We start from the raw sequence: 25,520 nt of genomic DNA, 5'->3' as shown, positions 1-25,520 counted from the left end.
TGAGTGTGCTTAATGTCACTGAGCCAGACGCTTATAAATGGTTACAGCAGTGAATTTTATGTTATGTATATTTCACCATATTGAAAAGTGGGGAAAACATAAATACACTGTATTTGAGTAGACACATATACAGTACATTTAAAACATATATTACATAAACATTTTCTTCTGATTTGTGAACATTAGTTCTGTCCCCAATAATCTGAGAGGTTACTTTTATAATAAACTATATTTCCATATAGATAAGGATCTGTTTCTAAACTTGTGTTTTCCTTGGCCCGTTTTTAAAACTGTCACATTGGTTTAATTATTATAGCTTTAGAGTATACTTGGTTGACAGTACAGGACCATAGTTTTTGTTGTTTTTTGAATGTTTTTAATCTTGAAGTATTTCTTTCATGTGAATTTTATTTTATTTTATTTTTTTTTTAAAGATTTTATTTATTTATTCGACAGAGACAGAGACAGCCAGCGAGAGAGGGAACACAAGCAGGGGGAGTGGGAGAGGAAGAAGCAGGCTCATAGTGGAAGAGCCTGATGTGGGGCTCGATCCCAGATCACCAGGATCACGCCCTGAGCCGAAGGCAGACGCCCAACCACTGTGCCACCCAGGCGCCCCTCATGTGAATTTTAAAATCAGCTCATCAACTTCCTTTTTTTTTTTTTTTTAAATATTTTATTTATTTGTTTGATGGAGAGAGAGACAGCCAGTGAGAGAGGGAACACAAGCAGGGGGAGTGGGAGAGGAAGAAGCAGTCTCCTAATGGAGGAGCCTGACGTGGGGCTCGATCCCAGAACGCTGGGATCACGCCCTGAGCCGAAGGCAGACGCTTAACAACTGCGCCACCCAGGCGCCCCAGCTCATCAACTTCTATCTTGAAAATTATTGTTGGAATTGCACTGAATTTACAGATGAGCCTATCTGGTGAGATACAGCCTAGCATCCAGGGAATTTTGATTAATCACACTTCACTTCATTTTCTGACTATAGCATAATCAATTTTTACTATTAAAAATTACTCTTATTGGTAAAATGTTTTGTAACTGCTTATGCTTAAAACTCTTCTCCAATTTTTCTACAATTTCCTACATAGGGAGCCTTATCAGTAGTAGCAATTAAAAAGCCGCCCTCTCACATGCTACAAGCTAGTAAGGGTTCTCTACTATCCTGTCTATTAGCTATTTATTAATTTTCCCTTTATTGAGAAAATGATTTATCTTTTAGAAAGAATAAATGGATTTTTGGCGCTCCAGCAAATAGAATGATAACTCGAATGTATGGTATGCTTTTCCATGAAACAAATACACGTATTTGGGTGTTCAAGGGTAGCTCTGTCAGGAAACTGTATTTCTTGAAGCAATGTAATTATTTTAACCCGATTTTCCTGGTGAACAGATTTCCATACTCCCAAGGAAAAAGCAATCTTTATAGAAGCAAAAAAGGAGGCGAATTTTAAACAACATAAAAGCCGGTGAGGAGACTAGAGTCTCACTTTATTTTCACTGCAGATATATTTGTTTGTTTTCAAGTATCACTTTGGAACTTTCCATATGTCACTTACTGTAAAATTTCCCTGGTTATGGCATTTTATTAAATCCTCAGCGCCTCCTAGGATAAAATCCGCCGTCCTTGGAGAGGCATTCCGGAAGGCCCTCCCTCCTCGGAGAGCTTCCCAGAAGGATGTGGCCTTCTGTCTCCCACACCAGAAATTCAGCTAATTCATTAATTTGCTTAGCAAATTAATCCTTTGGTTTCAACAAAGTGGGACTACGTCAACTGGTGATTTGGTGATTTGGTGATTTTTGCTTTCTGTAGGCCACTGTGTCTGTCTGTCTGTCTCTCACACACATTCTCACCCTCATTCATACACCCACACTCATGGTTTATTGCTTCCCTCTCCTCTTTCCACTGTGATAACCTCATTTTTCACTGTGGCTTTGACATTAGTCATTTATGTATCTGCGTCCATCCCTCAGCTGCCCCTCCCACCCTCTCATAAGCTTCTGGAAGGCGGGCAGCGTGTCTTCCTTGTCTCTGTGTATCCTCAGCATCCAGCAGTGTGCCTGGCACCTCTAGAAAGTGAGCAAAAAATACTTGTGGAGTGAATGAGGCCAAGCACAGCCGCCCAGGTAACACACATTGCTTTCTGGTTCCCTTTCAGAGGAAGAACGCCAGATGCATGGTTTCTTTCGTAGTAAAATGATTCCTGACAGAAATGGCCCTTCTCCTGTGTCTTTCCTAGAATGCTAATTTGACATTTGCGTGAAAGGTAAATCAGTGTGTCTGGCTGTGGCGGGGAGGGAGTTGTCACTGCTGATGGATGACAACGCACGGGAGTCCCATCCCCCAGCCACTTGTGGCATTTTCCATCTGTTCTTAATCTCACTCCATGTCTGCTTGGAATGTGCAACTATCCCAACATTCTGAACGGAGACATTTTTAAAGGAGGAGCTTGTTGTCACCTACGCACACCAGAGAGAATTATTTAGAAGAAAAGTACAGTGACTGAAGCCACACACACACACACTCACACTCACTCTCTCACACACACACTCTCTCACACTCTCACACACACACACACTCACACTCACACTCCAGCACCACCTCATGCGACACTAAGGTATTCCTGGCAGAGGTTCTTGCTGATGATTTTACCACAGTCTGAGTAACGTCTGCCCGCCTGCACGTTGTAAAGCGATCTCCCTTTATTAGATGAGCACTTGAATGAGGGGCGGTGGTGTTGTGTCTTCCTGGTTCAGTACCCTCTGTCTTTCTGCCCCATCTCTGCTCCCTGCGGACACTGGCTGCCAAAAAGGATGCTATGGGAGGAAGGGGTCTGCTCCACCACAGCCTTTTCCCATGCAAAGAAAGACTTATTCGTTGTGACTAACGCAATTATTTCCAATGAACGGGGAAGCATTTGGGGGGTTTCTTGCCCTCTGCTGTTTTTAGGAAGGCTTCTAAAAGGGAGCCCTACATAGCACAGGTGGGGAAGATGTGATTCATATACACTTGGGAATGTCGGCTGTAAATCTGGGAGTTTTAATGCGTCCTGGAATCCTGCAGGTTCCATGGAATGATTTTTTTTCACAGATATAAAAAAAAGCTGTAATTTATTTTTGTAATAAATGACTAGATATGTTGAGAAAATAATTTCCAAATAAATGTGTCCTCATTGAACCAGAAATAGTACGTGAACTCCTCAGCTTACTATGCAGTTTTGACTGGAGACCAAAAACAAAACAAAACAAAACAAAAAAAGCCCACTGTTATTCCTGTTATTTATAAAGGCTCGAGAGACTCAAAATACAGTGCTGTTTATCCCTGGCGATGGTTAGCTTTTTTTTACATGGGGCTTGTTAATTTGAAACAATGTGAGATAGGCACGCACGAATGTCTCCATCAACAGAAGCAGGTGGTAACAATTGAGACCGTGGTAAATTTGTCACATCCTTTAAAAACGTACATGTGTAATAATGTTTGGCTTATTCTCTGAAAGTACCAGACCACTGCAAAGTTTTTATCAAAAATACTTAAAATAAGGCAACAAATGTCAAGTCCTTTTAAGGTTAAGAAGGAGTATCGATAATGACCATGTGAAGAAAGGGCACACTCTAAATGACGTCATCCTCCCGCTTTGTTACTGAGCATTTTATCACACAATGGGACAGCTGTGTCATGTGGCATTGGACTGCTGGTTCTGAAAGTCAGGGATGATAGCACTGAGTTAGGCTTACAAACCAGATATTGAAACTTCTGTGTCAAATGTGCATGAAAATAGGTATTTACGTACAACTATGCTTATATATGAATATAATAGTGAGGCATACACAGGTAAAGGTGATAGCGAATGATTGCCTCCACAAAGAAGATCTGAGTAGCTGGGCCACCTAAACAACCTTTTGTGCTTTTGGAATTCTGTAGCAGGCATATCGGTTTTCTTAATTTCATAGTAATTTTTAAAAAAAATTTTTATTATGTTATGTTAGTCACCATAGAGTACATCCTTAGTTTTTGATGTAGTGTTCCATGATTCATTGTTTGCATACAACACCCAGTGCTCCATGCAATACGTGCCCTCCTTAATACCCATCACTGGGCTAGCCCATCCCCCCACTCCCCTCCCCTCGGAAGCCCTCAGTTTGTTTCCCAGAGTCCATAGTCTCTCATGGTGGTTCATTCCCACTTGTTTATCCCCCCTTCATTCTTCCCTTCCTTCTCCTACTGATCTCCCTGATATTTCTTATGTTCCACAAATGAGTGAAATTTATTTAAAAAAAAAAAAGTTCCAGGTAGATGAGTCCAATTTCTGTCACTTAAAAAAAATCAAGCCAAATAATGAAGCTAAATCATTTAGAAAGCTAAACTCAAACTCAAAGGATTTGTATTCTTTTCCTTCCCCTCTTCTCAAATATTTGATTAGTACCTGAGCCTGGAAGGCAGAATGATGTAGGGGCACTTAATTTCCGTGGATGACTATAGAAATGTCCAATTAATTAATAAGGATCCAAGGTTATTTAAATGTATTCCCAGAGCCCGACAAATGATCAAAACCACAAAATACTATGAAATAGTTATTACTATTTCACAGATGGGACAAGTAAGGCTCAGCTCAATAATTTGCCCAAGGTCACAGAGCTAGTTTGCTACATGAGGTAAACTACAGTAACATTTCTGCCCCGGAACAGTTTAACTAGTGAATGGTCTCAATCCTTTGTAAAACCTATGGGTGGGACAATTTACACTTTAATCATAATAAGATACGACTTTGAAACCTTTAAACGCATCTTTTACAGAAAACAGTTTGTCATACTCAGAAGGCTATGTATGCTTCAAGCAGGTTATAAATTATAACAACCTTTTATGACTCCAAGTATCTATTTGAAATGTACTAAAGTAGTTTCCCTAAAAATGACTCTTGTAAAGTCAAGCTTTTAAGAGTGGTAAAACATTTCTGGCATTTTTTTTAATGGATGTTTTTAATGATAGTTGAATTCATTAGCTTTATCTTGTCTCACAAAGTGCCACAGTCTTAGAGACTTAAAGCAACACTTAGTTCTTATTTCACAGTTCTGGAGGTGGGAAGTCTGGGGTAGCATGGCTGGGTTCCCTGTTCAAGGATTCCTAAGGCTGAGATCAACATGCCAACTATACTGCGTTCTCCTCTGGACCTCAGAGTCCTCTTCCAAGCTCCTACGGATGTGATGGGACTCGGTTCCCTGCCAGTGTAAGACTGAGTTCCCACGTCCTTGCTGGTTGTGTATCCGTGGTCACTCTCAGCACCTAGAATCCACCTGTGTTCCTTGTCACGTGGCCCTTCTGTTTTTGAAGGCAGCAATGGAGAATCTCTCTTGAATCTTAGAAACTCTTAGAATCTCTCTTAGAAACCCCATCTCCAGGAGGAGCCCAATCCCTCCTAAAGGCTCACCTGATTGATTTTATCTTAACATCACCAGATGGTCTTATCTGAAAATCAACTGACTCAGGACCTTAATCGTATCTTCAAAATCCTTTTGGAGTAGTACCTTGATTATTAGTGTTTGAGTAAGTGGGACAGTATACAAGATACACCAAGGGTGGGAATCTTGGGCTATCTTCGAATTCTGCCCAGCATAGCTTATGAGTTGGTTGAACGTAGTGTAAGTATTACCACCACCACCACCTCCTCCCAGCCTCTCCGCTTCGCCCCCTGCTGGGCGACTTTCCTTTCAAGAATCAAAGCAGGGGGAGCATTACTTTACTTAGATTTATTTATATAGGGGCATATGTAAGTGATAACATCTTGCTTTCATCTCACTTCATGTGAACCTTAAAAGAGCAGGCGCAAGAGAATTTAATATCCATACACAATTGGACAAACTGAGGCTCAGGGAGATGGTATTATCTGCCTGAAGTCCCACAGCAGGAGGATTATGCCGTATTTCAAGGTTCTTAATATACTGCAGATTTTGATTTCTACAATACTTAAGTAGCATCATCTCTTAGTTTTATTTTTCAGAATTTCTAGGAAAAATGATTTTTTCCCCCAAGCCTGTAGACGAGATATCACAGAACATCATACACGGCAGTGCTCTCCCGGTTGCTTGCCGCGTGGGGAAGAGCTCCATGTACAACACCAGGACCACATGGTACAAAGCATTTATGCATGTGTTTCTGGAGGGACGTATTTTTTTTTAAACATAGCCTATGATTTATTAAGTAAATGCAATGAACGGAAGCTAATTTTGAAGCTCAACCGAGGCAACATTCCGTTTGCTGTTTTCATGTTCTATGTGATTAATGCAGATGCGGATGTTTCAGGACTTCAAGCTTTTATCTCGCCTGAGGTGTGACCACACTCATGGGCGCCAGAACGCGGTTTAGGAGATAATGTTGAAGCCACATCCAGTCTGATGTAGAATTAACTGAAAATGCTCCCAGCTTCTGTTCATCACCAAGTACGCGGTCATCTTTATAGGACCATCTAGACTCCCTTTTAACTCTTTCTTGTCAACATTTTAAACTCAGCTGCAGTTCATGGATGGATGTTGCTCCTGAGAACACACTGATAATTTCAGAAATGAGTCCCAGGGAAAGCAGTATTTTCTAGAATCCTCAAAGGTAGAAGGGTGCGTTGGGCCCCAGGTAGCTTCCAGTGCCCCATTTATGAATGTGGGAAGTGGATCCCTTGGAGGTTTAGGGATTTGCCCAGGAGCATACAGCTTGGGAAGTGATAGAACTGAGGCATAAGGATAGACCTTTAGACTCCAAGTCCAATACTCAGTTCACTATTAGCCCTTGATGGGAAATGCATCCAAAGCAGTTTTCTGAAAACACTGTCATTTTGTAACCAAGAGAGGTGTTTGGGTATAAAGTATTGGGATTAGAGAGGTGGTTTCAATCCCTGCCTCCCTTCCTACCCAGGCCAAGCATTTCAAAAGCTCGAACCTCTATCCCTGTTTTCAGTTCCTCTGACCTATCTTCTGCTGCCATCTTTGAGACCTCCCTCCAACCACCAGCCCAGGACTGTTCTCTTTGCTCTGGATCCTAAGGTCGATGTTCCAGGGGTGGGGCTATGGGAGTGGTTCATCTGCTCAGCAGCAAATGCAGCAATTGCTTGAAATCAGACCAATGAAATATTTTTGGAAGGGGAATATTTTATCACTGACGTTGAGAACTTGTGGCATGTAGTGATAACAAAGAGCAAACTGACTTTTAGTTTAATTTTTTTTTTAATAGACACTGTCCTTTCATTGCTTCCCATGACACTGACCTGGATTAAAGGACAGGAATCCCCCATGAGCTACTCACATCTATTAGGCTTCAGGTTCTTTATAAAGTGTTCCCTTTTGGTGGGGTGTAGAGAGGCAACACAGCATCATAACATTTTGAAAGTACATGTACTTTTTATTTTATTTTTTTAAAGATTTTATTTATTTATTTGTCAGAGAGAGAGAGCACAAGCAGGAGGAGAGGCAGGCAGACGGAGAAGCAGCCTTCTTGCTGAGCAAGGAGCCCGATGTGGAACTCTTATCCCAGGACCCTGGTATCATGACCTGAGCCCAAGGCAGACGCTTAACTGACTGAGCCTCCCAGGCGCCTCAAATGTTTTTTTTTTTTTTTTTAAGTACATGTACTTATGGGACTCCTGGGTGGCTCAGTCAGTTAAACATCTGCCTTGGGCTCAGGTCATGATACCAGGGTCCTGGGATCGAGTCCTGTGTTGGGCTCCCTGCTCAGTGGGGAGTCTGCTTCCCCCTCTCCCTTTGCCCCTCCCCACCTCTTTTGCTGTCTCTCAAATAAATAAAATCTTTAAAAAAATAAATAAAATTTGAAATTGCGTATGAAATGTAGAGTAGATCTCTAAGTATCACAAGGAAAGCAATTTTGGGAAATAGACTGCTGAGAAGCCAGAATCTTAGAGCTTTACCTGGGTTCATATGGGGGTTTAAATGTAGTGTGTTCCCATTAGCAAAGAATTTAGTTCTGCTTGTCACTGGGCTCAGAGAGAAGTGGACATTTTAATACATTTCAGGTTGAATCAGTGCTGTGCAGGGATTAAGACAGCCTAGGTTAGTCAGATCTGGACATTGTGACCATGGGCGTATTACTTAATCTGGCTAAGCGTCAGTTTCTCCATCTATAAAATGGGAACAAATAATAGTACCTACCTTATAGAGTCATTATGGGCATTAAAATCAGTTGCATAAAGGACTTAGCCCTGGGCTGGCATATATTAAACACTCAACAAATGTTTATTATCACTTTTGTCATTATCCAGTGGTCAAAGATTGTAAATTTTACAATCCAGATTGTAAATTTTTAACTCTTAAAAATGTTGTACTCAGATACAAAATTCAGCGTATTTTCTTTATTTCTCTTAAATGAGGAGCATGGAAACACTGGTATGGGTATTTAAGGACATAACCTCACTTCATTGTGGTTAAATTTTTCTTTAGCAAATTTCTCCAAGGGCACTAGATGGCGGCCTTCCCCTTTAAGAAAAAAAAGGAAACAGCACAAACTAAAACTAAGGTTTCATTAATACTTTTGCTTTGATAGTTGAAACTAACTGCTACATATTTAAAAGCGAACAACACAGAGTAAAGCAACGTCTTTGAATACTAAAGGTTGTCAGAATCATAGAATTTCTAGATTTTCAGGTGTCAGGCTAGAAGCAGCATGCTAGGGAAAACATTCTGTGCGGGCATTGGGAATTCTGGATTCACACTTATTAACTTAGGTGACCTTGGACCTTACCTTTCAAGCTCTAATTTTTTTTCCTTTATAACATGAGGTGATTTGGTTAGATGATCTTCGATGTTGTTTCGGCTCTGGAATGCTATGATTTTTAATAATTCGGTGTTTACCCTTCTACCAGGCTCTCTGTGAAGTGTTTCTTGTGCTCTAAATTAAATATTTATTAAGCCAATGGACAAGATTTAATGTTACTACGTATCAACACTACTTAAGTTAAAACTGATATATTAAAAAATAAGATTAATTTTGGAAGATAGGCATGAAGTTAGGGTTTTAAGGTATGTGTGTGTGTGTGTGTGTGTGTGTGTGTGAAATCTTGGTCTAAATGCTCCGTTTTAAAAAATAAGCAAGGAGAAACATTTGAATATCTGCATTTAAGATAATGTAAAGCTTGAAAGAACCTGTCCAGGAGTCATTTTACAACTATTTCTATCTCTTCCATAAAGTTGAGCCTCTGCTGGAGTTTTGAATGTGATAAAGTGTTTTCTAATGTATTATTTTAAAAGGCCAACTGTTTCGAGTGTTCCTAAAAGGATTATAGCAGTTTAAATTGCTCCTAGATGCAACAACAGAATAGAAACTATCAAGACCGAGAACTTCTCAAATATGAGTAAATAAAACCAGCCTTGAGCATCTGGTGTGATTAAGAAATTCAGATGTGCTTTGGAGTGTTTTTAATTCAAAATAGTCAGATGAGTACAACTGACAATAAATAATAAATAAACCTCCAGAATAAAATATATTTTAGGATTTATTTATAAACTAAAGTATATGCCTGCTTTTTCCTTAGGCATTTCAGACAAGGTAGGAAAAAAATGTTTTTTAAAAAAATATACAACAGTGATTGTACATTGATCTTTCTTTTTAAGGGAAGTTAGTATTTCAGAGAAAGTCCTTTGGTATCTTAGTCTGCAACTATGTATTTTTTTTCCCTTAAAAAAAAGATTTACTGTTCTGTCGATCATTACCTGGAGACGTGCTCCTCCCACAGTCACAGATAAACTCACACAATGATTAATGTGATGAAAAATGTTCTTTGTGACACAACAGATAAGAGAAAGAGATTTTAGGCATTAGCAAATACTCAGGCTCAAACAGGTAGAACAATCCCTTTAGCATAGGGTTAGGGGGATGCACAGGTAAGGGAAAAACACAGATTACAGATGGAATTTTTCCCCAACACTGGCGCTGGTGGGGCGAGCCAGCCGTTTAGCACCAGCGGATGCTAAGTCACAAGCATGGAAGACGATGTCGTGATATAATCTGGATGTTCCATATACACATTTTAACTGTAGCAGAGGAAATAAGCTGCAGGCTCAAGAAGTTCACAACAGAATGGCCTTCCCCCAGCCCGCCAAACATGTGGCTCATTACATATGTGTATTCATTCAACTTTCCTACCAATGGTTCACTATTTCCAGCAAAATCTGATGCTGAAACAAGTTGGAATTGCTATTGCCGTGTCATTCGTATTACATGGGGTCACAAGCACAGGGCTGCACAGTAAGAGAAACACACAGACACACACACACACACACCCTACCTTATCCAGAGCAGTAAAAAGTGAAAACAAAGATGAATTTATGCAGGTTACTGACTCTAAGGCAGCCTAATATTTATGAAATATCTCACACTGTCTCTCACACACACCCCACCAAGTCTTTAGGCTCCAGTTACAAGCGCTGCGTCATCTGCCAGATCACATGGTAATTGTTGCTATTTCAAGGATCAAGTGGCATAAAGCTCCCCCCACCCCACCCCTTCCCTTTGGTACCATATAGCGTGGAAGAGTGATTACTGTGTGATGGGGTGAGACCAGGCTCTCTGGTCCAACCCTCCAGCTGGAAGCCAGGCTTTCGGTGGGGTGGCGCGCGCGGTGTTCTCACGGAGCGATTGGGAAAGGGGACGGGGGAGGGGGTCTCAGGGGAGGCCGGGCAGCTCTAATTGGTTTCTCAATGAAAGATAATCACCTAGTCCCCCGAGAGGCTGGGGATTAGCACTCTGCCTCTCCTCTCCACCGCTTTTAGACGTCTCATCCTCCCCTCGGAGCTCTCAGGCCACTCAGCAGAAAGGGCTCGCAGCCTGCGGCTCCCCGCGCCCGCCGGCCGCTCCTGGGGCAGCACTGCCGCGCGCTCGCACTCGGCGCCCCCTCGGCTCCCTCGCCGCGCTCGCCTCCCCGGCCGGCGTCCGGCCGCGCCCGAGGAAAGTTTCGCGGAGGGGCTCCGGGAGAAAATGAGCGAGCTGGAGGAAGACTTTGCCAAGATTCTCATGCTCAAGGAGGAGAGGATCAAGGAGCTGGAGAAGCGGCTGTCGGAGAAGGAGGAGGAGATCCAGGAGCTGAAGAGGAAGCTGCACAAATGCCAGTCCGTGCTGCCCGCGCCCTCGCCGCACATCGGGCCGCGCACCACCCGGGCTCAGGGCATCTCGGCGGAGCCGCAGACCTACCGCTCCTTCCACGACCTCCGACAGGCGTTCCGGAAGTTCACCAAGTCCGAGAGGTAGGCGCGGGCCGGGCGCGACGGGCTGGAGCCCAGGCCCGGCTCGGGCTGGGGGTGCGCGCGCGCGCGCGTGGGGCGGGCGGCGCGGGGCGCCCCCTGCTCGCCGCCGCGCCGAGTGGGGTGCCCCCGCGGCCCGGGGCCTGGGAAGTGTTTATTTTTATTCCTGCCCGTCACGTGCCGCGCCGGGCTCTGGCGGGCTGGGAAAGGCGAGCTCCTCGGGGAGACGCGCCCCGGTGGCGTGGGGGTGGGGAGGAGACGGAAAGTTTGCTCGCGCCGCTAACTCGGCCGCCCCGCACCCGGACAGAGCCGCGCGCGTCCCGGGGCCGCGGAGCTCCCCGAGGCGACCCCAGACGCAGGCCGCGGGGCGTGCGTGGTGGGGCCGTGCCAGCGTCCCGGGGGAGGGGCGGCGGAGCCCGGACGGGGTCGGCTTGGGCCGAGGGACTGGACTTGCCCAGCGCAGGAGTCCTGCGGGGACGGTGCAGGGGCGTGGGGAGGCGGGACGGGGGCGCGTCTCCGCTGCCGGGATCCGGCCTCCGGGGTGGGGAGACCGGGAGAAGTTTATTCACAGGGTCACTTTCCAGGCCGCCTCAGTGATGTCAGCAAGAAATTGCAAAGAAACCCCACTTTCTGGACGTTCGTGTGCCTCGTTTGTGTCCCTTCCACAAGGGCCACACCTGGGGCTGCCCTGGGCTTGGAGGCGGCTCGGTGACCTTGTACCTGGAGCAGGTTTGGGGCTACGGCCAGCCGTGCCCCCGGGTGGATAAGGCTGCCTCCTTGTTGTCTTCCCGCGGAAACTTTTCCGCGGAAAAGTTGGGGTAAAGAGAAAGGCGGGCCGTTTCTCTGGGGGCCTCCGGGCTCCTTTCTTTCCCCTCCCGGACACTTTAAGAGCCCAGTCCTGCCGGTTCAAAGTTGTGTGTCGCGCGGTGCTGGTGTGCAGAGGAGGCCGGGCGACTTTGGCCGCAAGTAGGAAGCTCTTGCACTCCCCTCGCCGCCTTCACCGGAGGAGGCTGATCGATTGGCTGCGGCATTAAAGCGCCTCTGGACATTAGGGAAAGGAAGTGCAGACTCCAGAGCCCATTACTGGCTTTTAGTCTCTGGAAGCGCGCGGCCCAAAGTGCATTTCGCAGGATATTGAATATTCCATTAGGCGTGCCTTCATGCCCGCCTACCTCTTACCCCTTCCCTCTTCTACTTAGATCACTTGGTGTCTGAGTTTGGGGCTCTCAGGGGACCCCTCAAATGAGTCCCTCCCCCTTAGCTCTCTGACTTGGAGGCCAGCACTTCCAAAGGGCATGTGTTCTTGTCCAGTGTCCATCCAGGCCGCTGTCAGGGGCCCCCACTCTGCCTCTGCACCCCTTCCTTGTCTGTCTCTCCTGTGCATTGATTAGTGTGCCTGCGTGGTGGGGGAGGGGAACACAGGAGACTGGGTAGGGAGGGGTGAGGAGCTGTTAGAAGAGGGCCAGGAGCTGGGAGTGGGCCGGGAAGAAAAACAGGAACCAGCCAGAAAGGATTCGCCTCTGGAACGTGGGTCCCGTTCTGATCCGACGTCTAAGGGGACAGTTTTCAGATTCCCGAGGGACACTCCAGCTACACAGTGACACTGCCCACATGGCACCTTTTGGCGCAGCCTGCCCTGAAAGCCCCTACCCGGTGGAACGATGGCATTCTTCCTGCTGCCAGGGCAAGACTGCAGCCGCTGCTCCTATCTGGCCTTGCCCTTGGTTGGGGGAGGGGGGGGCGGCTGCCCGGGGCTGGGCTGAGGCTCGGCTCCGCCGGGCTGCGCATTCCGCGGCCGCTGCCCTGCCCCTCGCTCAGCAGCTGGAATCAATCTGCCCACCTCCTTAAGGAGCCACTTCATCAGCGGTCACCCGGCAGCTGCTCGCCTCCTGGGCCGACGGGCCGGCCGGGGCTTTATCGCATTTTTGGAATTTCAGATCCCTGTGCTTGGGCTGTGCCCCTACCGAGGAACCAGCGCCCCTCGGCAGCACAGGGGCGGTTCCACCAGGCTCTGCAAGGGCCCGGGAGGAAATTCTCCCCACCCCGCGTCCACTCTCCCGCGGGAGCTCGCTCAGAGGCGCTTTTATTCTCCTTGACGAGCACATCTCTCTAGGAAAGAGAGGAGGGTTTGTATGCACCGGGAGGAAATGGCTGGTCTTTGCTTCGCACACATCATCCTCCCTTTCCGACCACCCCCGCCCCTGCGCTGTGCAGTTAGGGGTAGGAGCCTTCGGCCTCGGCGTGGATCATGCGCAGTGGAGGTCAGAGCGTGTCTGGGTCTAAAGCAAGTCTCTGGAGCCTTTTCCTGCTTCCTCTGTGCTCTGATTTACGCAGGGATGGAGGGTAAACTTTCCCCCACTCAGCACTTAGTTTCTTAGACTTTCAAATGGAGCCTGGAGTGTATTTTAGGGAGGCTGACTCATTAGAGTTTAAAGGATTTTGACTGGTATAATGAATGGGGAGAGTAACCATTGGAATCAGGTATTCATCCTAGCACTTAAAGAGAAGATAGCAACTTAATTATTGGTCGGACACTTCATTCTGGTCAGGAAAGGATATCCTTTAAAAAGTATTTCTCAGATCCAACCTTTTACAGCAAACAAGGGGCTCTCAAGATAAAGTGTATTTTCTGCTTTTCAGATACTTAGATTTGGGGTCGAGACATTCCGTCACCTCACGCACCCTTTGTGGAAAGCTGTGCCATCCTGATGGGCTTGCTGGGGCCGAAGGGACTGCTTTACTGCAAAGCTAATGCTCATTTGCAGTTGCTAGAGAATTTGAGTGATAGCTATTCAGGAGTTCATTTCAAACTTTACTGGGACATGCAGTGTTTATACGAACAAGACACGTACGTTGAAAGTACAGGAGTCTGGTGGGCAGAATGATAAAAGAGCTTTTCCTCCAAGCACCGTTTTAGAAAATTATGGCAATCTAAAATATTTACATAATAGGTGGCAAAAATATCTTAAGCATTTATTGCAGTGGAAGGAAATGGGAGAATTCACTGTTGTAATCAAGTCAGTCCAATTAGCCAGACTTCCATGTGTCCACAGAGGGTCTACGGCACAATCTCCGTTAAGAATGATCTAAGTATCCAAGGAATGCTTAGATGAAAATTATACTAGGGAAAGGGAAGATCTGAGTGCTCAGCGTAAGTATCAAGTGTACAGTATGATAATCATGTTCAAAAAGAAAATGTCCGGCTTACTGCAGTCCTCATTTTCAGACCCCATAGAAATGCCCAGTAGGGATCAAGTGATTATGTTGGAAAACTGTAGGGTATTTTGGATGACGATGATGATATTTTGAATTTATGTATCACTTTCTGCTAGTTAGGTCCAAGTGTTTTACATCGTTTTCTGTGAACTCTCAGTTCCCTGAATGTATATACCCACATCAAGAATTACCTAATATCCTGAATTCTTTCCTCGAAAATTTTACACACCTCCTTATTTTGGCTGCCCATTTGGCTCAGAGGACTGCAAACAGTTGTTGTTGTTCTTTTTAAAGTAACTCAAGCTCAGGCTGGAATCAATATTCATGTGTAACGGGGACAAGAGATTGTATTCCAAAGACATTTGAGCTATTCTTGTCACAAATCCCTTGATTTTTGATGATGTAAATTCATCATTTGGAACTTGAACTTCCCTCCACTGGGACATGGATGCTTTGGGATGGGTGCCCCAGAAAGCTCATTTTGCTTTTTGCATCTCTCATTCAATTCGGGTCTGGTTTAACCTTCAGACTAAATCAAGGGATTTGGCCTAATTTTGACATAAGCAACTTCAATGAAGTAAGTACCAGCTGAATTCTGGGCCCCGCTTATTAACTGTTGGTAGAGAAAATCCACAGTACTTTAAAATAGCAAGGGTAATACAGAGAGTGAACTGAAGAATCAGTCCTGAAGAAGTCATTTGCCTGAGATCTCACAGCTAGGAAATGTGAGACACAAGTTTCAAACCCAAACCTTGACGTTTCCAGAGCCCAAGTTCTAAGCGGCAACACTCTCTCCCCTTGGAACTGGGCAAGTTCCATCTTAGGAACGGGTGAGTCCCTTCAAATAGAAATCACCGAACCTAAATTAGAATAGGATTTTCGTTAAAAGAGTGTTAGAGCCGTCACTCAGTGGACCTCCTGAGAAGTGGCCAGCGAGCTCTCGTACCCAGCACACACACCTGGCTGGGGTTTTCTCAGGCAGTCCTGCTCCTGAGACTGTCCTATACCAGTCTTTCCCTTTGCTTCCTTCCCACCTTTCTCATGTCGTAGGCGGGGCTGATGAATTGGATGGTTGTGACAGTGATCATGGTTGCCTCCTTTGGACACCATTCCTTATACCCTTTGCCTTTTGCCTTGCAGACTGCTCATGCTAATCCCTTCGTCCCTACCAACCCTCCCATTGAAAGGAATCTATTACTAAGTGACAATATATCAATATGTTAACTGGTTATCCTTTCCAGATTAACATAGTAATAGTTTAACAGCTTCTGGGAGAGGACATTCATTTAGTTTGCTCAAATGAGTAATATTTATGACAAGAATTTAAGGGGAGTCAGGATGAGGAGGGCAGGGGAGGGTTTTATGCAAGGTGGCTTGTCAACACCCTGCGGTCTCACCACATGTCATTGGGAGAGGACAGAGTGTGAGCACTTCACATCTCCTTTTGGTCAAAGTTGTACCCTGCTTTCAGTGATGAGAAAACAGAGCAAACTGTCCCTGAAGTGCCTTTTAAAGGATCTTAGAAATGGGACCCGAAAGATAGTTCAGGTTTCTTAATTTTGCATCAGCACCAGACTTGGTGAATTGATTTCTTCAGCTTATCATCTGTCTGTGCTTCTTATGTAAGACCCATTCACTTGGCTTCGAGATTGGCTCAGGGTCTGTAATCATGCATTTTCCAGATGTATTTGTAATGTACCAGGAATTCTTGCTCCATTTGAATCATTGATCTACGTGTAGGTTGAAAGTTCACATTTAATCACGTATGCATTAGAAATTGGACCGACCCTTATGAGACTATTTCTAACAGACCTGAAACAACAAACGATGTACTATCTTCTTCCTCTCTTCCTAAGTGCCCTCTCTCCCTCCAGTGTAGTGGAGGCCGAGAGTGCATTGAAACCCTTTCTCTTGATCGGATTTTCAGGTGATTTTGTAGTTGCTCAGAGCATGGATACTTATTTTCATTTGCCATTGAGAATGGGCTTATCAGAGTTCGGGACCCTGTCTTATCTCGGGTTCTTGTAGCTCTTGGACGTTACTGTGAGCTTGGAGATAAACCAGGGATAGCATATCCTGTTTCACAAAAGTGAAAGCTCTCGAGTTTGGGAATTGTCAAAAAGGAGTCCTGACCTTGAGTCTTCCTTTGTTGTTGCCACGCTGTTGGGTCCCTGAAGAGCAAAGGCTATTTGTGTATGGTTATGTGTATGCGTGTCTGTGTGTGTGTCTATGTGTGTACACACACACACACACACACACACATTGCCACTTGATTCATTTTATGCCTTTTATGCTTACAGAAGTTCTTACTGTAAAATTCTTCTAGGTTGGCCCAAATCAGTGTCTTGTGGAACGGAAGATGTACTGCTTGGGCTGTTAGGATAAAATAGATCGTGGCACCTCGCAGTTTGTCAGATGCTTGCTCTTGGTCCTGGGCACGCAGCCCAAGACTGCTTCCCAGAACCGGCTCTGAGCACCAGGCTTTGTTGCTCCTTGTGGAAGTGCACCTCCTCCTTTCACCCATTGATGATTTTTCACCTCCCGTCCTTTGTCCTTGGGTCTGCCTGTGTTGTCTCTCTCTCTCTGGGTCCCCGTGTCTCTCTGTTCCACCTTAACCTCTCTAACTCCTGCCAGATCGGTTTCATTTGCAAAAATCATAAAACAGCAAACATAGAGCAGACTTCTTGCTCAAAATGCTACTCTAAACTTCGAAAAACCTATCATAACTTCAAATGATTCAGGTATTATGCAATTTGAATTTTCTAAAGTTTAAAAAATATCTATTGTTCATATTGAAATATAAAACGCTTTAGAATATTGGCTCTGTAAAAAATGGGTATTTCCAGAAACTGTATCTTTGACATAGACTTGTTTTATTATGTGAAGATGGATGGTGGACGTAGTCTCCTTATTTTACGTAGTGTTCTTAAACAACAGATCCCTTTTTAAAAACTCTCAACCTTACCCCTCACTAAACAGTACTGGAGGATCGCAGCCTTCATTGTGCAGCATGTGGCTTTTAGTCCATATTGTTTGCTATATATGAATGTACTAGAAACCCATGCTACCTGGAGAAATAGTGTAGTTTTAAATTCAAGCGATATAAAGTTTGCGTGGACTAGAAAGTTTTAAAATACTATCTGTAGTTTGTCCTGTCCAGTGAATTGACTGTGTTAGCTGTGTTTTATCTGTTTTTATTTGTGGAACCAGGAGTTGATTTCTGTTGATTCTGTTGTGCGTATGAACACATTGATAGCACTTTGGCCTGTCAGGCGATAACCCGGATGTACTGGTTTCTTCTGAGTGTTTATCTATATTAAGCTAATCCAGTAAGACACCTGCAGGAATTACCTTGTTGGTTGAAATTTTGCACTTGTGATAAAAAGTATCCAACTATAGTTCTTAACATATTCGCTCAGATTTGTTGCTAATTCAAACTGTTCTTCCTTTCTGGTCCAAATTAGACAGGGCTTCGAAATGTGTTTTAATCCTCGAATGTGTCTTTATATGAGCACTCTGACCTCAAACACTGCAGTAATGCTGCTAGTAAACCTTACAGGGATCCTCAAAATACTTCTGTGTTTGCTGCTTACAAATATTTGTAGGTCTGTTTATACAACTGTGTGCTACTATTATTGTCTGAGGAGCCAATCTAAAGCCTTTGGGTAAATGTTAATATTTTTCTCGATGCCTCTCATTGCCCATGTGGTGTAGATAATGCTAATTTCGTTCATCACATTGCCGCGGAGGAACTTGGCTACAGATGCCCCAAATCCTCAACATAGAAAATTCTTTTATACATTAAGGTGTGAACCTTCGAGAGAATAAAACCAGTCCCTATTCAGTTCAGTCTCCTGGCAGAGAGCAAGACCACTCTGAAGCAGTCAAGACAGCATCCTTTGTCTTCCTCAGGCAGCTTCCAGCTGGGGGGTTCCGACACCCAGGGCTGTGCATTTGATTAGTTGGAGGTTAAAATGAGTCAGTGATTGCTGAAAAGTCAAAACCGGTGAATTACTTGTGTCTTAGGAAATAAGAGCGTTCGCAGACCTCTCTGGGGAGAGGCTTTTTCTAGCATTCTGGTGGGCTTTCTGGACTGGAGGGATTGCAAGTATATGGCAGGAAGTTGCACAGAATCCACAAGCGGTCATGTCTGTTCACAGGAGAGTGTTGCACTTGGGAACGTCACCCGTCTCGTGAGTCACTGCAGAAAAAATGTCTGAGAACTTCTGATCTGAACCATGCCTCTAAAAAGTCAAAATCTTGACCCCGTGAACCTCAAAGCTACTTACTTATAAACAACAGTTGTTAGACTTACTCCACTCTACTTAGCACGTCCACTGCAGAGCAACGTGTCCCCAAGTGTGATGTCCGTGTTCTTGGCGGCACCAAGGAAGGCTTACTGGGCAGTGCACAAGGGAGTTTATTGTATGTGAACAATTAGGAATTTCACGAAGTGAGGAAAACATGTAACAAGCACATCAAAGCTATGATCGCTTATGATAAAGCTAAGTTTTAAGAAAAAAGTCTAAACATATTGATGGTGTATAGATGGGTATACGGAAGAGGATGGGGAAAGATCGCTTTAAAATCATTTTTTTAAAGATTTTATTTATTTATTTGAGAGAGAGAGAGTGCAGGAGCAGGGGTGCGGGGCAGAGGGAGAAGCAGACTCTCCATTGAGCAGGGAGCCCAACTTGGGACTTGATCACAGGACCCTGGGGTCATGACCTGAGCCGAAGGCAGACACTTCACTGACTGAGCCACTCAGGCGCCCCTTGAAGTCATTTTCAACGGGAATGAAACAGATTGTTCTCATGCTTATTTCCTTACTCACCCTTACCCTAGTTTGGAAGATTCTAGCTACCTGAGCTACCTGGGTGCTCGTCTTTGGTGACTCAGTTTCTCCACAAGGGCTAGAGGGGGGACATAGAGCTATATTCTATTCTATTCTATAAAATATACTCTTGCTCTGATGCAGAGCAGTGTGGTTAAGAATTATTTACTCCAATATATCATCAGAAAAACATTGGATTTCCCCCCAGATCTGTGACTTTCTTTGCCGTTCCACAGCAGGGCCCACAGGTGACCAGGACAGCTGGGAAAGAATGAAGGATGCTGGGCCCCAGTCCCCACCCTGCCCCCGGGGCCCTGGGGGGCTCTGTCCTGCAGTGTCTGCAGTGCAGTGTGGCCTCTCCACTCCCCCCAGGGCTCCTCCTTGGATCCGGAGACTCTGCGGTGGCATCTGTGGCCGTGTGGCATTTTGGAGGGTGGCAGTGTGGCATTTTGTAGCTGGAAAGACTACGATGATTCTTTTCTTTTCTCTTTTCTTTTCTTTTCTTTTCTTTCTTTCTTTCTTTCTTTCTTTCTTTCTTTCTTTGTAAAAATGCAATTTGGAAACAGTTTGGAAGGGTAAATCTTTAAAACAAAGACAAATGTATTTTCCTGTGTTTCTGTATTTCATTGACTTGTAGGAAACTAGATTAAATGAGGAGAAAACCTTTTTGAAAGCTGTTACTGTGAAGAGAATGCCAGCGGAAAAATGAGAAAAATACGAGGAGAAAGGAGAGAATGTATAGGCAGGAGGAGGAATTAGCACTAGTGCAGTCTTCCTTCAGGGCATAATGCAGACTGTACCCCCGTCTACTGAAGAATGGGAATCCTTAGGATCTGGGTGTAGGTGCCTCCAAAAGATAGGGAGAGAAAGCCTTGCAGGGAGAGGGAAGGGCGAGAGGGTGAGATTTCAAGATTGACCACAAGATGGCAGCAGAAGTATAATATTTAGTCAGTTGGACGTCTAGCTTTTGGGAACCGCTTTTGGTTGGCGTTGAAAACATATTCCCAAACAAACAACTTTCTTAATGTCAGCATTCAAGTGTTTGGAAAGTGTTACCATTGAATGAATGTAGTGTTATCATTTCCCAATTAGTGATTTTGGGGAATGTATTAAAAAAGCCAAAGCGCCCGTTTAGTGTTATCATTTCCCAATTAGTGATTTTGGGGAATGTATTAAAAAAGCCAAAGCGCCCGTTTTCTTTTGTAGTGTTTGCCTTTAACAAAAGGGAGGCAAATAGTGGGCCTGGCAGGGAGAGGTCTTTGAACATTAATATTGGTCTGAGGGAAATTCCTAAAACCCCTTTGAGACCTCCGGGCTCCGATTTGCCTGAGAGAAGACCACCGAGAGAAATAACGGAAAATTAATAGTGGTAAGAAATATATGTGTGAGGAGACAGAATTGAGATTTTCTACTCCCTTCTCTCCCCCCCCCAAAAGAACTAAAAGACAATTAGTATAAGAAAAAGTTAGAGCAGCTGTTAGATGAAACTTCTAGTAGCTTCTAATTTTTTAGAAGGTTGTTTGATCTTCTGGGTACTTCTGTGATTCTAGAATATAATTAAGTAAATCTTAATATGGCCCCTTGCAGGGTAAGGTCCTTCTTAGAAAAACATTTGAATAATCCAGTTAATGATTATTTATACACATCTGAATATTTGCAAGAGCGAAACGATGTGATTTTTTCCCCTCTGCTGGGATGCCCTAAATGTAAACTGCCTTTCAACAATTTTAGGGTATAGAGGAACTAGTGTAGTCTGACCTACCCCAAAGGGATAAATGGTGGGTCACAGCTAATGGACTGGACGTTTTTGAATCAATAATCTCTTGGAAAGTGCCGTTCAGACTTCCTGTAAAACGCTGTTCCGTTCAGTCTGTGACCCCTGTTCTGTGAAGACCCCCAGGGGACTGGAAGGGAAGTAGTCTTGCTGATGGCATCCTTTGTGATCTCACGCTGAGGAGGAATGTACTTATTTTGGTCTGCCTCAGTGACCACGGGTCAGTGCCAACATGAAGTTGTACTTTGGGTCAAAAGAAGTCAGTTTTGAATTAATGGGATGACTTGGCCTCTTTAATTGGTTCCTTTGCTCAGATAGCGTGTCAGGTTGTACTTACATAAGCTTGCAAGATGGGAAATAGAGAAAATTTAAACCAGTGCACATACTGATCTCCTCCTTGACAACAAATTGCCTTTGTGAGACGTGTTTTGAACATCTGTGGTGTATTTATTTGAAGCTGTCAGCATGTGAAACATGCTCTTTGGGGCAAGAATTTGTATTTGCTCTAGGCAGGGGAAGAAAATGTTACGTAGTGTAGGACCCTGAGACAGGACGAAGGGTAGATGGAATGTAGGGTATTCCCTCTGTTGTGTGTAAGGACCAAAACAGCACAGCTAGTCACTGTCAGACATGGAGAAGCAGAGGGTAAGTTGTGTTATGTTTCGTGTTCTCTGATCTTCCTGGCTGGTTATCAAGGCAAGACAAATCCCCATGTAGAGAGGCAGGGTTTGACGTATCCTGCCTTGCATTGCCGGTCACCCAGCCTCAGCATCTGGCTCAGGCATCACAGGGATGCCCACAGTAGCGGAGACCTGCCGTGGGCTTGCTGGGCTTTTGAGATGAGAGCAATCACAGAAAGAAGTTTCTTTCTTTCCCACCGTGTTTATATTCACTGTGTTCAAATCTGGAGGTGCTTTTTGATACTTCAGAACATGCACCCATTCTCGGATTTGCTGACTTTCATCTTTTCCGAGGGTGTGTCTACTTCCTTGATTATTTTTTTTTCCCCCTAAGATTTTATTTATTTATTTGATAGAGAGCCAGACAGTGAGAGTGCACAGGAGGGCGGGGGTGGGGGCTCAGGGAGAGGGAGAAGCAGACTCCCTCGCTGAGCAGGGAGCCTGATGAGGGAGGGAAGGGGTCATTCCCAGGACCCCGGGATCATGACCTGAGCTCGAGGTAGACATTAACCAACTGAGCCACCCAGGCGCCCCTCCTTGATTGTTTTAATTGCCAAAGTAATGCTTGCTGGTTGTCAGACAGTAAAAGACAACATTTACTATCCACCCCCCCACCCCACGTTTCCCACTTGTCCTCTGCCGACAGGCAGCCACCGTTAGCCTTTCTGTATGTTTATGCAAACCTTTATATAGAAAGAACTTTCCTGCCCATTTGGAGTTTTGTTGTTTCTTGCTTGTTTTTCTAACTGAAGTGGAATTATTCCATAATATTCCTCAGTAAACTGCTGCTTTTGTTTTGTTTGTTTGCTAATAGCTCCTAGGGTTCTTTCCAGATGAGTCCATATTGGTTTTTTTAATGGCCCTACACATTACATAGCATCCCTGTACTCCCCTTATTGATACAGGTGGTTATTGGCTTTGTCTGGTTGCAGGCATAATAAACGCTGCCTCTGGTATACTTGTACACGTTTTCTCAACTGTCTTTTATTTATGTAAGGATGGATTCTAAAAAGCGAGAGTGCTAGGTCAAAAAAAAGTTGCTAATTTTCAGTGTGACTTTTTTAGTTTATGTGATTATGCGTCAGCTTTCTATGTCAGATAAATGAGCCCTAGTCCTTTCTAGTAAAAATAAGAGGCATGCTTGTGGCATTGACAGAGTTAATTTTCTACATTAAAGAAAGAAGTTTTAAAAATCAGACATACGACCGTAGCAGTCACGTGTGCAAGGTTCTTACTGATTTCTTTTTTATACTTGAGCTGCTTTCATGAGAACACTCTTTTTGAGGTAATGTTTACATTTCAGATTTATAAAGTCCATATTGTGCTTTTGGCTTGATTTTTTTTTTCTTCTCTAAAGTTGAAGAAAATTCCTGAGTTGCTACAATGTAATGATTTTGCAAGTAAGAATGAAATATTTGCATATACTGCTCTTAAATAATGAGAATCCTTCTTTAAGGATTACAATGATTTGTTTTTCTTTCATTAAAATACATTTTGGATACTTGGAGGATTCTGAGGAACTTGCCCCCACTTGGGAAAATAACAAATTCCAAGTCACTCAGCTACCCTTTTTTTTTTTTTTTTAAAGGCTAGTGGGAAGATTTGGACATATATGGTATTGGAACTACTCAGTGGAGCTTTCTTTTTATAAGATGGCCACCTCTGGTAGAGTTTTCTTTTCTTTCCTTTTTTTTTTTTTTTTTTATCATTGTTACAATACTGGACTAGATTTACTGAAAGATGGCTTTGCAAATATTTATTTGGGTCAGAATTCAGACATATTAAAGGTAATCAATCATGGGGTCGAAGCTACAGAGGAAAGTGCTTTTTGGAGAGTAGGAAGAGCCAATCCCAGAAATTTTAGCTTAGTCTTATAGAGAAATGACCTCAGGACATGTCATGATAATTAAAACAGCGGGTTTTGGAGTCATGGACCTGGGGTTGAGCTCTGGTTCCTCGTGCACACACTGGTCTTGTGATTTTCAATGAATTACTTCTCTCTCTGAGCTTTGGTTTCCATGTCTATAAAATAGGGATAATGATACTTCTCCCCATGGGCTTTGTAGACAGGAGATACTCCGTACCTGTTTATGGAGTTACAGAAGGTGGGTGCAGACTGCTAAGTAAACTTGCTAGCCAGTGTGTGCCAATTCAAGGCTCAAAAGTTGTAGGGATTTTTAAAAACTTCAGTTCTGGTATTAACAATTCCAGAACCTCATGCCTAGAAAGGATTTTAGGAGATAATTTTGTTCATCCCCTTTGATTAACAAGACATTCATGGCAGACGATCAAGCAAACATCTAGAGGTTCAGAAAGATGATGATTTGCCAAAGACGTGAAGCTTGTCCGTAGCAATGCTGAGATCCTACCACCCATGTCTCTTATTTGCCATCGCAGCCCTCCTTAAACCTGTCTGAAAGATCCACAGTGATGACTGAAAGGCGGGAAACTAGACTTTTACGTACCAAGACACAAGTGGAAAGGAGATGGGTACAATGCTGTTTCTTTGGTTTTAGAAAAATATAAAATGTAGCTGGATGATCGGGTAGGTCAAAGGCAACAGGGGGCCCAGTGCAGCACCCTGCTGATCTAGAAGCCCCTTTGTGTAAGTTTCTTACAGGTGGTGGGTTGGGATGAACCAGGGCCTGGGACTGCTCATGAGGTCTGAGGAGAAGGCAGGAACACGGAGCGAGTGCATCAGCTGCCTCTGGCTCTGGGAGAGACTGGACGCTCTGCAGGAGCTCCTCAGAGTGGAGGTCCTGCTCAGTGGGAGGGAGCATCCCCACACCAGGGGCTACTGACAGCTGTCATACTCCCTCAGCCTAAGCTCCTTCCCCAGGGTCTTGTGTGTTCCAGTTCTTGTTGCCTCGACATTGTTCAGTGCTCCTGAGTGGTGGTAAGTCTCCCTATCCAGTGGAGCTGCAGGGCTGGAGACTTGGGTGGAGACCCTTTGCAGCCATTGTAGCAGAGCAGTAAACTTCACCCACAAGCCCGAAGCCTGAAGGCTGCAAATGCTTTCACTGAGCTTCCCTGTGTGTGTGCCTCTCCCGAAATCAACATGAAACTTAGGCGTTCATGTATCCTCAGGGCCTCTTTGCAAGTTACAGGCGGCTATGGACTGTATCTGACCTTGGCAGTTTGGACAAATACTGTTGCAGGCTTTATTTCAGCATGATGTGAGAAGGGGTCTGAGGTGTGCAGGAGACGCAGAGCTGGGTTGTGGCCTTCCTGGCCTGGTATGCACTGTGCAGCCCAGCCTCGGGGGCCTCAGTGGCTACAGGTCTCATCTGGCTGTTGAGAGGCTTGAGCTCACCCACGTGGTAGTAGTTTCGTGAGTGCTTGTATAGCCATTCAATAAGTGTGAGCTCCCATTGTTATTCTTCACTTTTTCTGACTTCATTCACCAAGTATATAATGACTTTTAACTCTGGACCCATTCATATTCTTCCCTGACTTCTAACTCCATACTTGGTTTTAATTCTGCTTATTAGAATAGCTCTGACCCAATTTTCAGAGTCATTTCCCCGAATCACAGATGGCACTCTGACATGCTATATTTAGGACTTATTTTTCATTCATGGTGCTGTCTCTGTTCTCTTTCTACAAATTTCATGCCCCCCCCCCCCCCCGCATCGTATTAGAAACGTGACATTCTTGCACCAGCTTTGGCTGTGTTACGGCCCCTCTGCAGTCACCTCCTGTCTGAGTTGAATAAACCCAGGTTGTCTCAGATTCTAAAGTGCAGAGTAATCACCTGGGGACTCTTGCTAAAATGCACGTT

At 44.4% G+C, this 25,520-nt stretch overlaps 1 protein-coding gene across 1 annotated transcript in view; it reads left to right on the top strand.

The window, feature by feature from the left end:
* The first annotated feature begins 8,218 nt into the window (after nucleotides 1-8,218).
* Nucleotides 8,219-25,520, top strand: part of PRKG1 (protein kinase cGMP-dependent 1) — a 1,188,324-nt gene continuing 1,171,022 nt past the window's right edge. The window contains exon 1 of the mRNA XM_040624668.1: nucleotides 8,219-11,238. Within this exon, the coding sequence (XP_040480602.1) occupies nucleotides 10,973-11,238 (266 nt within the window). The 5' untranslated portion in view covers nucleotides 8,219-10,972. The remainder of the gene's footprint in view (nucleotides 11,239-25,520) is intronic.

The sequence above is a fragment of the Ursus maritimus genome, unplaced genomic scaffold, assembly GCF_017311325.1.
Source record: "Ursus maritimus isolate PB19 unplaced genomic scaffold, ASM1731132v1 scaffold_7, whole genome shotgun sequence".
Classification (NCBI taxonomy): domain Eukaryota; kingdom Metazoa; phylum Chordata; class Mammalia; order Carnivora; family Ursidae; genus Ursus; species Ursus maritimus.
Note: the sequence above shows the minus strand (reverse complement) of the source record. Positions and strands in the feature narration are given on the sequence as shown.